A 19,032-nucleotide genomic window follows, 5' to 3' on the forward strand; every position below is an offset into this window, starting at 1 on the left:
AGTTTCTAGCCATTTTGTGACTTGCAATCTTTTCTCGGTAAAGTAAAAGTGGCAGCCTATATTTTCAGTTTGCAGACCACTTTTAGCTTTGGGGTTGATACCTAGGTGCTATGACTTGCTGTTACCTCAAAAAGCTTTTTTTTATTTGACACTCTTCAATACAGAACTTTGCTGTAGGGGGACATGCTAAAATATTTACTTCTTGCATAATGCAAAGCTTGTTGAAAAGTTTGTGGCTGTGCTACTAACATGCATAATTTAAGATTAAACATGCATTTCCTGTTTTGCAGGTTCCTAAAGAGCAGATTCTGGTGGCAATTCCACTGCTAATCTCTCACCTGAAGTCAGATAGCATTGTTGTTCACACGTATGCCGCACATGCACTGGAACGATTGTTCACAATGAGAGGAGGTGCAGCTAACGCTACCCTGTAAGGTTCTGCTTGCTGTCCGTGTGACCAACTTTCAATACAGCTCTTGAGAAGCATATAGATAAATTAACTTGACTACAGTGTATAGGAAGCCTCCTGACCACTCTTTTGCATCCCACTTTAATTTTGTGGCTGACCCTTTGATAGGTTTTAGGAGTTTCCTGATGCTGTACAATAAATCTGGGGTAGTCCAGACTTTCTGAATTAATTATGCACCTATTAGTTTGCTTAGTGAACACCTGAAAACTGTAAAATTACTTCTGCTGTATTTGCATAACTTGCGGAGTACACTCCTTACTGTGAAAACCACTTTGTGTACAGACGTGCCTGAATTGTGTTTTGAAACACAATTCAGAAGTGTTGTGGGCCGATCGCTTGCATTTCAGTAGAAACGCAGCTGCAGTTGGCCCAAGCCCCTCTGACTTGTGTTTCAAGACGGAGTGATGAATCTATCCCAAGTCTTCTGTTACATCAAATAAAGGCACTCTTCATCATGGTTTCTCGTCCTCAGCATTTCAGCCACAGACATGTTACCTTGCGCAGAACAACTTTTGTCAAGTCTGTTTAAAGCACTCACGTCACCTGGCTCCTCAGAGAATGAATACATCATGAAAGGTAAGTAGGCAGGACAAGCTAGCAGAAAAGCAATCACTACATGTGGCCATTTTCTATCCTATTTGCCATATCTATGTGACATGACCACCTGCATGCAATGCAAATAAGACCTATTTATAGGGAATATGTCGTCGCATTTTCACATATACAGGTTGTGGCAGGTTCTTAAAGTCCTATTAACTGACAATTGTTTCCCTTACATACATTTAAATCATCTTAAATCATTACCTGGCATCAGATGGGGTGTGTCCGCTTCAGCCGCCCTTGCCATCTACTCCTCCTAAACAGCAGTTCATGTCACGTGAGCAGAGTCATTTCATTGCAGGTCCTTTAACGTCCTTATATTAGCAAGGTTGTATGTGATCACATGAAATCATATCTGCCTCCTTGGACTTCAACTTATCTTCATCCTCCATGTATGCTGCTATGATTTCATGTGATCACATATATGGAGTACAGTTTTCTTATGTTAGGAAACTAAAGGATCTGAGATTTCACTCTGGTCACATAACATGAATGTAACAAGGCACCGTGTAAAAATTGTACACAATATTCCTATAAGTAAATAGAGCTTCATATTTCTGTAGTTGAATTTTAGCAGACAGTTCCTAAGTACAAGGAGGCAGGGTAATGATTGGAAGAGACACTGGGAGAGAAGAGTAAAACACACTAGAGATGAGTCAGAAAGGCTTATTTGCGTATCAGGAAAACTGCCTCACTGGCAACTAATTTTAGGTAATATGTGGAGGACTTGTCACCATTTAACAATGCCTGCTGATAAATGGTTACAAGTCTTTAAAATTACACTAGTAGCAGAGAAACATACATTACCTAATTTACATAATTTGTCTTTGCTTTTCTGTTAGCAATCATGAGAAGCTTCTCCCTGCTGCAGGAGGCCATCATCCCATACATCCCTTCAGTCATCCCACAACTTACACAGAAGCTGCTTGCTGTTAGTAAGGTAAGTCTCGCTGCCTGGTTTTATACAGTATTGATTTTTGACATGCTCTGTACTTATTTTCTTTTTTTTTTTTTTTCCCTTTCCTCCTTAGAATCCCAGCAAGCCACATTTTAACCATTACCTGTTTGAGTCTATTTGCCTGTCCATAAGAATTACCTGCAGATCCAACCCAGCTGCTGTTAATGGCTTTGAAGAGGCACTGTTTTTGGTCTTCACAGAGATTCTCCAGAGTGATGTTCAAGGTGAAATATGAACAACTGCCCATTTTTAGTTCTCTCAATAGTGAACTGTAAATTTTACTAGCAGCTTCCAATTGCTCCCAAATGTCATGTACTGGGAAGTGGGCAAAAAATTCCAAATTCAGTGAAAATGGTGGAAAAACTCACTTGCACCATTTTCTTGTGAGCTTCAATTTTATGGCTTTCACTGTGTACTCCAAATGACATGTCACAGTGAAAAAACTTTATTATATTTTGATCAGGCATTTTTGGACGTTTATTTATATTTAGTTCTAGGGAAAGAGGGGTGATTTTTATTTTTTTTTATTTTTTTTTTTATTATAACTTTTTACTATTTTTCAGACTCCCTAGGGTACTTCAGACTCCCTAGGGTACTCCCTAGGTTGTCTGATCGACTCGATCCTATACTGCCATACTGCTGAACTGCAGTATGTGGGAATTTTCCTCATTCATTACAATATGCTGATAGCACATTGTAATGAAAGGGTTAAAACAAGACTGCCTCGGGTCTTCGGAAGACCCAAGGCTGTCATGGCGACGGATCACCATTCCCTAAGCGACTATCCTTGGCAAGATGGCGACCCCCATGAGCTGCCTTTTTTTTTTTTTTTTTTTTTGAAGCTGCTGTTGGTGATCGACATAACACCCGTGATCGGTGCTAGCACTGATGACGGGTGTTACCGGTAAAATCAAATACCAAACAATGTGGAGCGTAGTCCCATGCACAGTAGGTAATATCTCAAAGCCAACACACTAAAAATACGTACTATTACGCTGCATGTTGGTAAGGGGTTAAAGGGCAGGAGTTTCCAAAGCAATTGTGAAATTATTTTGTTAAAAATTATTCACTTTATACAGATAACTTATACAGATACAAAAATTTGCACTTCTTATGCTGCAAAATTAGAGAGACAGACCTCTGAAGTGATTCACAGCCATGTGGTTCACATACCACACTTACCGGTATTCATGAAGTCTTTCCATCATTGATTGGCTGGCCCCTGTGTTTGACAGAAATATAGAGCTATGTAACAAACTGAGAGTACAACTCGTGATTAGTAAATATGATAGTGCTTGTTTATTTACAGCTATTTAAAACTGTGTATTCGAGTCTTTTGCATTGCATGTAGAGGTCCTCGGCATCAGTGATCGATCTGAAAGATGAGATAGATCAAAGGGTATGAGGGTCGGCTCGGGGTACTCTTTCTTTGATTAACTTTGACGTGATTATTGTAGGGCTTTCTCAGTAGACCACCTGAGAAACCCATGACACAATATTTATTCTATATGTAACAAACTGCCTACTAATTGCTTGCCGATTTGTAGCGATAGGTTTGGTGTAATGATATTTGGCAGTCCTAGCAGACATTGCACCATTAATTGCATGTTAATTGCAGACTATAGAATACAATAACTGTTCCGTTTTTGACTGTAGTTGTCAAAACATATTTCTCATTTTCAATTAGCTATAAAGTGTCACTAGATAAATGTCATAAGATTTTTCCTACTTACATCTAGTACTTATGATGAGATCTGCCTCTATTTACACAACCTCAGGGTCTCTAATGGTTAATATAATCCACTGAGTGAGCTAATAATAATAGTATGACACGCGTCAGGAGCCGCTGCATGGAGAGGGCTCACTGGCTGAGCCCTCGCCATAGCCGGTAAGTCTCTTTAGCATTCTTGGGTCCAGAGAGATAAATCTCTCGATAGGACCATGGCAAATGGGTCAGGTTTGGTATCCAAGTGATCCAGGGTTTCACCCGTGTCCGATAATGCCAGAACCCTGACCCTATAACTTCCCTTTGAGAAGCTATGACTTCTCCAAGGTTTCTGATGTAATACCAGGTTGGAAGGACCCACGACCCCTCCTGGGGGTGGACAGAGGTGTGTCTGCACCTGATATAATTAGACACCTCTGATGCTCCTAGTCTTTTGTCTGGGAACCCAATACATCAAGTGAAAAGGAAGAACTTAAGGTGTTAACTATTTAGGTTCCACACATGAGGTAACTAACATGCTGAACTGCTGATACTTGTAGTATCTATATATACGTATCTACTCTATATTATATATATATCTATATCTCTCTCTCCTCTATATCTATTGTATGTACTGTTTTGTCTAGAGTGCCCCTAAGGCAATTAAATATAATATGTAACCTTTGTTGCTCTTAGATGTATATAACCGAGAAACACCAATGTTGGGTTTGTGTATCGAGATCTAACTGGGTTGGTTCCCCACCCTTTATAAAATCTCTTGCGTACTGGGCAAATATCAAAATAGAACTGGTAGCAGCTTATTAGGTTGATTTTAAGGTTCGGTTTCACTGAGGCTAGTGAAAGGGATCTTTATAGCCATTCAGGGTTGTGATTTATTGTTGTGCCATATCTGCTGCCGGTAGTTGTGTGGACAACTTTAAATCATTTAACTTGTGATTTCTGCTGGTGTCTATAAAAGTATAATTAAGTGATCTTGCGTACCCTTCAGGGCCCCGAAATGTTAAGGTATTCTTCACAGACGGGTAGTGAGAGCAGTGAGACTATGGAACTTTCTGTCGCAGGAGGTTATGGTGGACTCTCTGTACATGGTCAACAGAGGCCTGAATGCCTTTCTGGAGAAAAAAAATATCAAGTGTTATGGGGAACAAACATTTGTTTAATTCTTAAAGGTTGGATTTGATGGACTGGTATCTTTTCCCAGCCTTATATACTATACTATTTATATCTAGTTATGAATCGCTAGTTAAATCAACAGACCTTGAGAGAAGGACCTTTAATTAATGTGCTAAGAAAAGTACAGGCGGTCCCCTACTTAAGGACACCCGACTTACAGACAACCCATAGTTACAGACGGACCCCTCTGCCCACTGTGACCTCTGGTGAAGCTCTCTGGATGCTTTAATATTGTTCCAGACTGCAATGATCAGCTGTAAGGTCTGTAATGTAGCTTTATTGATAATCCTTGGTACAATTACAGCAAAAATTTTGAAACTTCAATTGTCACTGGGACAAAAGAAAAAAAAATTGTCTAGAACTTCAATTATGAAATATACAGTTTCGACTTACATACAAATTCTACTTAAGAACAAACCTTTACCTGGCACACTCGCTACGCAGCATACCCACTACACATAGGGCACACTCGCTACGCAGCATACCCACTACACATAGGGCACACTCGCTACGCAGCATACCCACTAGACAGAGGGCACACTCGCTACGCAGCATACCCACTAGACAGAGGGCACACTCGCTACGCAGCATACCCACTAGACAGAGGGCACACTCGCTACGCAGCATACCCACTAGACAGAGGGCACACTCGCTACGCAGCATACCCACTAGACAGAGGGCACACTCGCTACGCAGCATACCCACTAGACAGAGGGCACACTCGCTACGCAGCATACCCACTAGACAGAGGGCACACTCGCTACGCAGCATACCCACTAGACAGAGGGCACACTCGCTACGCAGCAGCCCCACTAGACAGAGGGCACACTCGCTACGCAGCAGCCCCACTAGACAGAGGGCACACTCGCTACGCAGCAGCCCCACTAGACAGAGGGCACACTCGCTACGCAGCAGCCCCACTAGACAGAGGGCACACTCGCTACGCAGCAGCCCCACTAGACAGAGGGCACACTCGCTACGCAGCAGCGTTGCTAGGGTTGTAAAAGATCCGGGGCACAGGCCCCAATACATATGTAGCGCTCTTTTTGTAATGCCCCCTCCTGTACATAACCCCTCGCATAACAACTTTACTGACAGTGTATACAGCTACAGAAACACCAGAGAAATCACTACTTTTTCCCTCTAGTGACTGCAGGTGGCGTCTCCTCCATCTTCTCCATTAGGCATCACCACATCTTATGTTCCTCATTGTCCCTACATCTTGGTTCCCTGGAAGTGTTATCCTGCTGCTGCCCCCAACAATCCCCCCCAAATACTGTAAGGCAGCGCTCACACTTTGTCTTGCATTTAAACAAAACCAGGTGCGTGTTACCCATCACGCCCCAACAGTAAGTAATGTGCCTCGCACACAGCCCCCCAGTAAGGAATGTGCCTCGCACACAGCCCCCCTTACCTCACAGATGCAGCTCTCTCTCTGTGCACTGCTTTCCCCGGCAGGTCATGTGACAATGACATCTTCACAGGTCCTTCAGCCTCTGTGACTATTATTCACCGGAGGCTGAGCTGCTGGGGAAAGCAGTGACAGCAAACGTTCTTATCACGATCCGTGCAGGACACGGATCGTGTTGAGAGAGGGTAGGATGCCCGGGGAGTTCCAGGGCACAGGCCAAAAGATCCTGCGCACGAGCCCCGGATGCCCCTGCTCACTACACATAGTACCTGGCACACTCGCTACACAGCATACCCACTACACATAGGGCACACACATACTACACACAGCATGCCCCCGCTACACCTAGGGCACACACATGCTACACACAGCATGCCCCCGCTACACACTACATACATAGAGTGCAGTGAGTACTGTGTGGTCGGGGTTTGCACTCACCTGGCCCTGCTTTCCGGTCCCGCTAGAATCACATAAACGCTGACACACGGGCCTGCAGGGGGAGCTGGAGCAGCAGCCCGCATGTCTCCCCCGAGGACTGCGCCGTCGCTTCGGGTCTCTCCAACGCGCCGCTGACACAGATCACTGCGTCACGTGTCCTGCGGAGCGCCGAACCACTCAGCCTGAGCTCTACAGGAAATAATTGCCATGCGTACTTTGACGCATGGCAATTATTTTGGGGGGTAATGGTGCCTCAGCATGCGTCTATGACGCTTGGTGAGGCGTTAATGCGACCTCTGCAGAGGGGTCTGTCTGTAACTGTGGGTTGTCTGTAAGTCGGGTGTCCTTAAGTAGGGGACCGTCTGTATTTAACAAATCCAGGGTGTTTTGAGACAGTTATCTTGTTACACATTGTACTTCAAATTAGTTGAAAATTTGGATGATATCTCTGATGGGTGTTCCCCTGTGTCTGCGTGATGAGAGGCTAGTAGGGTTTTTCCTGGTTTACCTGTGAAAATGTCAAGGTATGGGTTGTCTCTCTCAGCTGGGATTTCTGAGATGAAGACAGCTGGGCACTGACTATGGCATCCTCAATGACCCTCCGTCCTGTGCGGATGCCACTTAGTCAGGCAAGGCCTCCCTTCCTCCCTCCTCTTATATGCTGCAAACAGGCAGGACGCACGTATCCCTATCATGATGAGCCTTGATCATGTTCACATGAAAAACCTTGTGCATCTTGCGAACATGGTCGATCGTGACTACATAGTTCACGTCATTTAGGCGTTGATGAATGGGATACGGGCCTTCCCACGCTGCTTGGAATTTGTTTTGGGTAGTGGGGATCAGGACCCACACCTACTGGCCCACCTCATACACTATCTCCCTGGCGTTCCTGTCATACCACCGTTTCTGATCGGCCTAGGCTTGAGTCAGGTTCTCCTGCACAATCCCTGTCAATGCCTGCAGTCTGTCCCTGAACTTCAGAACAGTCAACTACAGAGACCTCTGACCGTAATTCTCCCTCCCATGACTCCTTCATGAGATTTAATGGGCCCGTACCTTCCTGCCATAGAGAAGCTCAAAGGGAGAGAATCCAGTCGATGCCTGCGATACCTCTGTAAGCGAATAGCCGGTGTGGTAGATAACGATCCCAGTCCTTCTCATGGGTATCCGCAAAAGTCCGGAGAATTTGTTTGAGGGTCCCATTAAACCGCTGGAGGAGGCCATTGGTCTGCGGGTAATAAGCACTGGCTACCAAGTGCTGCCCCTGTATTTTCTTAGAGGCACTGCATAAGGTGAGACATAAATTGGGTCCCCTGATCTGTGAGCATCTCTCTGGGGAACCCTTCACGAGAGAATATGGTGAGGAGCGCATCTGCCACCTTGTCAGTCCGGGTGAATGACAATGCCACGGCCTGTGGGTAACGTGTGGCGTAATCCACAACTGTCAGGATGAAGCGATTACCTGAGCTGCCGCTGGTGACAGGCTGTCAGTCTGCTCCTGTTCCTCTGTAACCCAGACAGCAGGAGGTTCAGGGCTCAGGCAACGGTGAGTTTCCTGAAGACTCCGACTGCGAGTTACAGCGGACACGGACACACCACAGAGCTTTGGATGTTAACATACTGCCACTCTTAGCCACATTATTAACACAGTTAAACTCTATCATTACTATGTTCACATTCATGGTCTATGGCAGTGGTGGCGAACCTATGGCACGGGTGCCAGAGGTGGCACTCATAGCACTCTCTGTGGGCACCCAGGCCATCACCAGAGAGGACTTCAGGTATCTTCCTGCAGTCCCAGACAGCCCAGGACTTGCTGTGCACAGAGCTATTTTAAAGTGACAGCTCTACCTGGGACTACTGGAGGGATTGGGAATGTGTGGACAGATCTGGATTAATCATTGTAGCTCCTGTTCCGGCCCTGATAATTTTTCCTGTGTAGGGGACCCTGGAGGAAAGTTACAATGATCATCCAAATTTCTTCTATTTTCTGCTTTATTGGTGTCCTCATGGTGCGATTATGAATAAAAGATGTGACAGAGGAGGGAGTATAAATCACAAAACAAATTTCTGTGTTGGCACTTTGCGATAAGTGGGTCTAGGATGTAGTTTGGGCACTCCGTCTCTAAAAGGTTCGCCATCACTGGTCTATGGCATTAAAAGCTAGGTTAGAAACAGGTAAATTGTTACTACACATTTCAACAATATCACATGATGCATAATTTTCACAGTCTACAGTAGGCACAGTCCGAACAATATCAGCTTTTACAGGGTTTAACTCGCGTGAGGCACCAGGGATGCCAGTGTCCTCATCGGCATCCTGAATTATATCTAGAGACCAGAAGCCCAAGGTCGGTCCCCCCAACAACACATTGGTGGGAATTTTATCCGTTACCCCCACGTCTGTCATCCCTCTCCCCACCCCCCGATCCAGATACACCCGGGCCATGGGCAATGCAGGGGTCTCCAACTCCAGCAGCTGTAATAGTCCGTCCTGGGATGAGATCCTCTGGCTTGACAAGTGAGGGGTGCACAAGGGACATCTCTGCACCGGTATCCCTCAACCCTATTGTGACATTGTCACCCACAGTAACTTCCTGTAGGTTGTCACCAACCACCCGCTTACTCCCACCCACAAACAAAAAAGGTGGTGAAGACTATGTTGGTTTGGGCAAAGGGGTGGTCTTCCTCTTCTCAGGGCAAGAAGTGCTGATGTGCCCCGATTTGTTGCAAATAAAACACCTGCGTTGGTCTCCAGTAGGCTTAAATGATGGAGATGCCCCAGAAGCTTTGTGGAAAACTGTAGAAGAGTTAACAGGGGGTTTACACCCCTTCCATCCTGCAGCTGCTGGCAGCAAACACATCCTCCAGCTGGGCAGCCTTTTCCAAGGATTTTGGCTCCCGTTCTCGTATGAATTGTCGCAACTCTGCAGTACTTGTGTGAATAAATTGGTCCATGGCGATCAGGTCATCAATCTCCTCTAGGGTGGTCCACCCCATCCTCTGGGCCATTGTTTCACCAGGTTTAGCAATTTCCTGTCAATTTCCACATAACTATTCATATCTGTCCGCCTGACAGTACGGAAATGCACTCTGTATACCTCTGGAGTAAGGTTAAAACGCTGTATCAGAGCCCTTTTTATAGCCCCATAATCATGCTCGACAGAGGCAGGTAAGGCTACCTTAAGTCCAGGGGTAAGGTATCAGGCCCATTCAGCAGGCGGCAGTTAATTGCCTGCAGACCCTCTCAAATCCTTGCAAAAAGACATCCAGGTCCCCATCATTCTCCAGGACAGGAAAACAATCCAGGCGGGGCCTAAAAGAAACACTGTACATGGACTCACTCTTTGGTGAAGCTCTTTGCTGTTGTTGGAGCTGTATCTGGGCCATCTGCAGCTCATGCTCTGCTTTGCGTTGTTGTTCAGCAAACTCTCGCTCTGCTTTGCATTCCACAGCCGCCCTCTCTGCTCGGGCAGCTTCCAGCGCTTCCTGGCGCTCTTGCATCAATAGCTGCATCCTGAGGCTAGGATCACAGTCACCGATCTGCTGGAGAAGTAGAGAAAGAGAAGTGTACATACCGCTGGCGCCGACATGCCCAGCCGGTTGCTGCGAGACATCTCCTATCGGTTCCTATGAGGCTGGAGGTCCCTGGTCCGGTTCCATAGAAGGATGGGACTGCACATCAAACGCCACCAGCGTTTGAATTATCTCTGCCTTGTTCTGGCCCATTGATATTAGCCCGCTCTCCGCACAGAGACCCAGCAAATCAGCCATCGTAGCAGTAGTCTAACTATGCAAACAAAAGATAGAAAAGAGGGGAAGGGGAACTGTTTTGACTGATGTATATTGACTGATAAGTTTTTGAGTGCACGGAGTCTCTTGCTTGTGGACTGTTGTATTAGGAAAACTCCAGCCCTTAAGTGAAAGTGTTATTTGCTTAAACCAAACACTTAAAGCCTTAACCGTGTAATAAAAAATTATACACTATCCCACCACTATGTCACCTATCTGTCACGAACCCGACTCACACACGGGGATACCTACTCTATGAAGTCCCAGAATTTAGCCCTTTAGCTCTGCCACTTCCACAAAATGGCGTCCTAGCGCTAAATTTACTCCACGCAATCTCAGCACCCCCACGCAATCTCAGCAATCCACTGCCACGCAAAGAAGGCCGTAGTCACCTCAACCACACAGACAATGCATCCTGATTATAACTCAGCACATGCACTCACTACTTATACAGGATAAATTCACACAGAACATGCAATCGCTTACTACATAGGCTATGCTAACAAATACCTCTAGTAACGTGATTCCCTTCAGAGACTCCGATTCTTTAAGGCTACAAGCAGAGACTAATTAAAAGTTAACACTTTAAGTTACATAAAAATGCAGCACACTCAAAGAATAACATTTTTTGATAAAATGAAAAAGATTAAAAACAATACACATACAATACTTACAAACAGGGAAGAAAGAAACAAAAAACTCTTGCTACTGAAATAGGAAGAAATTCTTTGGCCCGAGGACTGGGCATAGACATCGATCCAGCCTTCTATTGTCAGAGTCCCCAGACTGAACAACCCAATGTGGCTGTTTCACTAATTTAAACCCATGGGAATTTTGACCCCCACCCCTGACTGTGATGTCACTGTGAGGGGGAGCTTTTTCTATCCCCCTCCCATCAGTGAGGTACTTTTTGGGTCTGGATTTTTATCGAAACCCCATAACTTTTGATTGGTAGATGGCACAATTGTGCCATGCCTTCCAACCAAACGGGTACGTTATTCCCATCAACAACATTCCAAACTCGAGGTGTCTTAGCTTAAAATCAGGGGTGTTCTGCTATTGTCTGCCTTCCCCTGGTCCTAACATTCTGATTTTCGCTCCAGGAGTGTGTCTAGACCCCATAACTGTCCTGTGTAACTGGGGACATATAATTATGAATTATGCCCCAGTTATGGAGAGCTTTGTCTAAATTTGGAGGGAAAAACTAAAGTCTGCGGGTTCTTTTCATCCCCCACTTCCTGGACCATCTCTGGCCAAAGGTGTCAATTCTACCAATTAAGGAATAGCACTGATCAAAAGGGACTTCCTGGGTTGCGGAGACAGCCAGGAAGGGTCACTGGGCAGTATGTCTGTAAAAAGCAAATGGAGGCTAATGACTCATAACAGGACAGAATGATTCAACACAAAGGAGGAAAATTAACTAAAAATTAGAAATAACAAACTGTAGAATGGTAATATTATCACTATCTTTTTGTTTAGTTATAAAAAAAAAGAAATTTGGCAATTTCTAACAATTAATTTCAAAGTTCTAAATTTTATGCTTTTCAGGGAGCTAGTCATACCACCCTAATAACTTCATCACTAACAGTTGACAAATGTTGTCTTTATGTTGGCATACCTCTTTATGCATCCTTTTTTTTTCTAGGTTGTTGGGAGGTTCAGAATTTTTTTCTCATTTTTTTTATGAAAAAAATGCTGCTCAGCATTAAGTGACTTTGGGAGGCCTAAATAACAGTAAAACCCCTTAATTAAGCAATTTTAGAAACTTTACCCCTCAATGTATGAAAAATTTAACTTTGTGTTAAACCTTATGGTATTTCACAGGGGTTACAACAAAATGGAGGTGGAATTTACAAACTGTAATTTGTGGTCAAAATTAATGTATTGTCTAAGAAAATATTAATCAGTCGCAATGTATGAAATGATTAGAAACTCCACAAAATGTAATGCCCAGTTATACCAGAGTATGCAGACTCCCCCATATGTGGCCTGCCATGTGCTTTATGCACACATGACAGGGCATAAAACGTAAGGAGCACCATTCAGAGCCGTTTGAATTGATACATTTTTAATTTTCCTGGCCGTTCACACTACCCTAGTAATGTGTTTTTAACACGAATACCCCATTTATAGCTTTATATAGAATTCATCCTGTGCTAAATTTGCTTGTTTATACATCACCATGTTATTAAGGGCTTGTATTTTGCAGGACAAGCTGTGCTTTTTAAATGTTACTTTTTGATCACTGTTTATCCATTTTTATGAGGTCCAAAGTAAAAAATTTTTAAACTTTGAGGTTTTCAACCCTTTTTTCCCTTTTTTTAAATTTTATTTTTAATTTTTTTTTTTTTTTACTGTTTTCACTCTACGGGTTCATTGACTTATTGTACAGATTGTTGCGGACCTGGCGATACCCAATATATAGTGTGGTTTTTTGTTTTGTTGTTAGTGATTTTTCACATTTGTTGTATTTGATTTGAGCCTGTATGATTACCATGACTTAACTGTACGTCATGGTGCAGCAATTACCCACATCTTATGACGTACAGTTACGTCATGATACGGAAAGTTAAAGGGAACCTGTCACTAGGAGACCCATTTTTAGCACTCCCCCAGTACCCACAGAGCATAGTACATACACTGCCAAAGTGTTTTTGTATAAAAAAAATAGGTTTTACAGAAAAATTTTTTTATATTGTACCTTTCATTAGCATCTGCTGTGTGACTAGGCAGTTGCCAATTGGGAGGGGCTGGAAAGGAGCAGTTCCCCCCCCCCACCCTTGGGAAACATGTGACCTTTTCAAATATATGAATAACTCCCCACACTCGGGGTTGGCTGTAGAGGAGCAGGGGGCGTCGCTTAACCCAGTGATGGGTGTTTTCATATATTTGAAACGGTCACATTGAGAAGCTGTTTCCCAAAGGTGGGGGGACTGCTCCTTTCCAGCACCTCCCAATAGGCGACTGCCTAGTCACACTGCAGATGCTAATGAAAGGTACAATATAAGCTCTCTGGATGCTTTACTATAGTCCCAGACTGCAATAATCAGCTTAAGTGTCTGTAATGAAGTTTTATTGATAATCCTTGGTCCCAGTACAGCAAAAAATTTTGAAACTCTTAATTGTCACTGGTGCAAAAAAAAAGTCCTTGAACTACAATTATAAAATATACAGTTGACTTGCATACAAATTAATCTTAAGAACAAACCTACGGACCCTATCTTGTATGTAACCCATGTACTGCTTGTATCTAGAATTAAGCACTAGGATCCATAAAGCTTCTCTTTTGTGGACTTTCCTCCAAGCCCCTTCCCTGGCCGGACAGTTCACTAATTCAATGCAAAAAAGAACTTCAATAAAGAAGTACAAGAGGCATTAATGTTCTTAATGCCTGTTATGTGTTGGGAAATCCGGATTTTTAATATTTGTCTAGCACAGCATGTACAGCGGTTAACATACACCACATGTGTGTCACAGTTAATACATGTTTTTATGGTACTGATTTCATTTTTGTTAACCCTAGACTCCAAAGTCATGTTGTCCTCAAAGATGCACACATTACATCTGGAACCCCTACATTTATGGAAACCTTCTACAGATAACCATGTGTTGTTTTTTTTTTCTTTTGGATTAAATAAATTTGGACAAAATATTACCCAGTGTTTTACTTCATTTAGCGACACATCTGTGTACATCTTTTTATAACTTCATATAAGATGGTATCCTGATTGAGAACCGGTATACAATTTTTTGTTTCTGTAGTATGTTTTTTTTTTTTTTTGGCATAAAAGCCAAAATGCTGATGCGTCTGGTATGGGAAGGATGACAGCTTGATGCAGATAGAATGGAATTCTATACCAAGGGTTTTGTGTACATGGTGGTGATAACATTATGATTGACTGCAGCTGTTGGCTTAATGTCCAAAAAATATATATTATAAGGGATGGTGCCTCAGACGTAAACCATAGATTTATTTAGTTATTGTTGATATGTACTATAAAATCTGACTTTCCCTTTTCTCCTTGCCACACCAGCAAAATGTCATCCACATATCTGCCATAGAATGCAATATTTTGTAAGAAGGGCTTGTTAATAGAAAAAAAATCATATTTTCTTCCCACCTTGTCTACACTAATATAAATATAAACAGTAAAAATCATAAACACATTAGGTATCGCCGAGTCCAAAATGCCTGATCTATCATATTTTGCAGCCAGATCTTGTGCAGTGAGCTCTGCAGATTTTTGTGGCAGATAACTTTTAAAAAAGCATTAGCAAAGCGAGTGTATGAGCTTGGCAGCGAGTGTGCATTGATCTGAAGTGTGTGCAGTGTCTTAAGTGTGACTTACGTTTAAGGGACTTAAGTTTGAGGGGCTTTAGCAGGTAACTTCTGTGTTCTGTGTTACTTTGACTGTAAATTCTTCTTTCTGTGCATAATTCTATTGTAATCCCCATTAGAATAATGGACTCCATAAGTGGCATTGCTACACGGTGTACATCCTGTGCCATGTATGCTTTCCTTGAACAGCCGTTCGAGGGGGAATACTGCTGTGTGGGGTGTGTGAAAATTGCTCATCTGGAAGCCCAGATTCTGGATCTAAATGAGCAAGTTTCAAGGCTGCGGGCAATTGATAATATGGAACGAAGTTTGCTGCTCCTGGAGCAGAAACTCTCTGGGGAAGATGGGTGTGGGGAGGGAAGTATGGAGGTGCAGAGTGAGGGGGCAGCTAGTTGGGTAACATGTAGAAGGCGGGGTAGAGGGAAGAGTTGTAGGGAGTCTAGTCCTGATCTGGTGCACCCCAATAAGTTTGCCAGGCTGGAGGATGAGGGGGATATCAGCTCTGGGGTAGCAATGCTGCAGAAAGATGTGGCCGCTAGCAACCAGGGGAATGTGTGCTCCAGTAAGAAGGGTAATGGGAGCAGAGGTAAGGTCAGACAGGTGCTGGTAGTGGGAGATTCCATTATTAGGGGAACACACAGGGCAATCTGTCACAAAGACAGTGCATACCGAACAGTGTGTTGTTTGCCGGGTGCTCGGGTTCGGCATGTTGCGGATCGGGTTGATGGATTACTGGGAGGGCCTGGTGAGGAACCAGCGGTCATGGTCCACATTGGCACTAATGACCAAGTAACAGGTAGGTGGAAGGTCCTTAAAAATGATTTCAGAGATTTAGGCCATAAGCTCAGGGCAAGGACCTCAAAGGTAATTTTCTCCGAAATACTGCCTGTACCACGTGCCACACCAGAAAGGCAGCGGGAGATCAAGGAGGTAAATAAGTGGCTCAAAAGTTGGTGTAGAAAGGAGGGGTTTGGGTTCATGGATAACTGGGCTGACTTTTCTGTGGGCTACAGGCTCTACAGTAGGGATGGGCTGCACCTCAATGGGGAGGGGGCCACTGTTTTAGGGGAAAAAATGGCTAGAAGGTTGGAGGAGTGTTTAAACTAGAGACCTGGGGGGAGGGCAACTACACTTGTGCAGGGCAAATAGTCGGTGTACATAGAGAGCTGGGAAGAGCCATAGTCCATGGGGGAGGAAGGGGGGCTGGAATGAGATTGGGGAATAAGGACAAAAGGAATACGGACAGGGAAAACCATATAAAGTGTATGTACACAAATGCCAGAAGCCTCACAAACAAAATGGAGGAACTGGAACTCTTGATGTTGGAACGGAAATATGATATAGTGGGTATCAGCGAGACATGGCTGGACAGTAGCTATGACTGGGCTGTTACTATAGATGGTTATAGTCTTTTTAGAAAGGATCGTATAAATAAAAAAGGGGGAGGGGTTTGTTTATATGTGAATTCTTGCCTCAAGCCCGTCTTGCGAGATGACATCAGTAACGCAAATGTGGAGTCCCTATGGGTGGAGATAAGAGGAGGGAAAAATAAAAATAAAATATTACTAGGGGTTTGTTATAAGGCTCCAAATATAATGGAGGCAGCAGAGGAAATGCTGATAAGTGAAATGGATGTGGCTTCAAAGCATGGTGAAGTACTTATCATGGGGGACTTCAATTACCCAGATATTGACTGGGGGGCAGAAACCTGCAGGTCCTTCAAAGGTAGCAGGTTCTTGTCAACAACAAAAGACAATTACCTGTCGCAACTAGTCCTGGAGCCAACAAGAGGGGGGGGCACTGCTGGACCTTATCCTTACCAACAGACCTGATAGGGTATCAAAACTACAGGTTGGGGGGAACCTGGGGAACAGTGATCATAATATCATTGATTTTGTATTACGCTTTACTAAGCACGTTAGTGAAGGGGCAACCAACACTCTAAACTTCAGGAGGGCAAATTTTCATCAACTAAGGGAAGACCTAAAAGGCATAGACTGGGATAATGCTCTCAAAGACAAAAGCCCCCCCAAAAAATGGGACTTTTTCTCATATATTCTGAAAAAGTCCTGTGAGAAACACATACCTTATGGGAAAAAGCATAAAAGGAACAAAAACCCTATGTGGCTAACTAGTCTTGTAAGGAAAGCAATAAGCGAGAAAGATAAAGCGTTTAAGGTGCTAAAACGTGAAGGTAGCGATGAGGCATTACAGGATTATAGAGAGAAAAATAAATCCTGTAAAAAACAGATAAAGGCCGCAAAAATAGAGACTGAAAGAAATATTGCCAGGGAGAGCAAAAATAATCCCAAATTATTTTTCAAGTATATAAATGATAAGAAACTAAAAACAGAGAGTGTGGGTCCCCTTAGAAATAACATGGGGGTCATGGTGGAAGGAGATGAGGAAAGGGCCAATCTACTGAATGTCGCCTTCTCAACTGTCTTTACCCAGGAAAATCCCCTGGTGGAAGACACAATGAGGAATAATGTAAATTCTTTTTATAATGTCAACAGTTTAACCCAGGAAGAGGTACGGCGCCGCCTCGCAACCACTAAGATAGATAAATCACCTGGGCCAGATGGCATACACCCCCGGGTTCTGCATGAATTATGTACGGTGATAGACAGACCGTTATTTTTAATATTTGAAGATTCACTGAGGACTGGTTATGTTCCACAGGAATGGCGCATAGCAAATGTGGTACCAATATACAAAAAAGGATCAAATAGCGATCCTGGAAACTACAGACCCGTAAGTCTAACTGCTGTGGTGGGGAAAATATTTGAGGGGTTTATTAGAGATGCTATCCTGGAGTATCTCACTGTGCACAACCTTATAACCCAGCGTCAGCATGGGTTTATGAGAGATCGGTCCTGTCAGACTAAACTGATTGGTTTCTACGAGGAGGTAAGTTCAAGACTGGATCTGGGGGACGCTGTGGATGTTGTATATCTGGACTTTTCAAAGGCATTTGACACCGTGCCACATAAAAGGTTGGTATATAAAATGAGACTGCTGGGAATAGGAGAAAATCTGTGTAAGTAATTGGCTTAGTGATAGAAAACAGAGGGTGGTCATTAATGGCACATTCTCAGATTGGGTTGATGTTACCAGTGGAGTGCCACAGGGGTCAGTATTGGGGCCACTTCTTTTTAATATTTTTATTAATGACCTTGTAGTGGGTTTACACAGTCAAGTTTCAATATTTGCAGATGATACTAAGCTGTGTAAAGTAATAAATACAGAGGTCGATAGTTTAGCATTACAGAGGGATTTGTGGAAGCTTGAGGGATGGGCAGAGAAATGGTTGATGAGGTTTAATGTAGATAAATGTAAAGTTATGCACTTGGGCCATGGAAACAAAAAGTATAATTATGTTCTAAACGGTCAATTACTTAGTAAAACTGAAGCTGAAAAGGACTTGGGCGTATTGGTGGATGGTAAACTTAATTTTAGTGACCAGAGCCAGGCGGCTGCTGCTAAAGCAAATAAAATAATGGGATGTATCAAGAGAGGAATAGATTCTCATGATAAAGACATAGTTCTGCCCTTATACAAATCCCTGGTCAGACCACACATGGAATATTGTGTACAGTTTTGGGCACCAGTATATAAAAAGGATATAGTAGAGCTGGAACGGGTGCAGAGGAGAGCAACCAGGATTATTAGGGGAATGGGGGGACTAGAATACAATGACAGATTACAAAATTTGGGATTATTCAGTTTAGAAAAAAGACGACTGAGGGGAGACCTCATTACAATGTACAAATACCTGAACGGACAGTACAAGGATCTCTCCAAAGATCTTTTTATACCTAGGCCTGTGACCAGGACAAGGGGGCATCCTCTACGCCTAGAGGAGAGGCGATTCTACCATCACCATAGACAAAGGTTCTTTACTGTAAGAGCAGTGAGACTATGGAACTCTCTGCCGCAGGAGGTTGTTATGGCCGACTCTATGTACATGTTCAAGAGAGGCCTGGATGACTTTCTGGAGAGAAAAAATATCACGGGTTATGGGGATAAAACATTTATTTAATTCTTGAAGGTTGGACTTGATGGACTTGCGTCTCCTTCCAGCCTTATATACTATGATACTATGATAATATAACAGTATCAG

General features: G+C 43.5%; 1 protein-coding gene across 1 annotated transcript in view; it reads left to right on the plus strand.

The window, feature by feature from the left end:
- The window catches only part of CSE1L (chromosome segregation 1 like), a 245,821-nt gene that overhangs the window by 79,893 nt on the left and 146,896 nt on the right, over positions 1-19,032 (plus strand). Inside the window, exons 8-11 of the mRNA XM_072110531.1 lie at positions 291-430; positions 942-1,045; positions 1,912-2,009; positions 2,101-2,251. Coding sequence (XP_071966632.1) covers positions 291-430; positions 942-1,045; positions 1,912-2,009; positions 2,101-2,251 — 493 coding nt within the window. The remainder of the gene's footprint in view (positions 1-290; positions 431-941; positions 1,046-1,911; positions 2,010-2,100; positions 2,252-19,032) is intronic.

The sequence above is a fragment of the Engystomops pustulosus genome, chromosome 6 (assembly GCF_040894005.1).
Source record: "Engystomops pustulosus chromosome 6, aEngPut4.maternal, whole genome shotgun sequence".
NCBI classification, from domain to species: domain Eukaryota; kingdom Metazoa; phylum Chordata; class Amphibia; order Anura; family Leptodactylidae; genus Engystomops; species Engystomops pustulosus.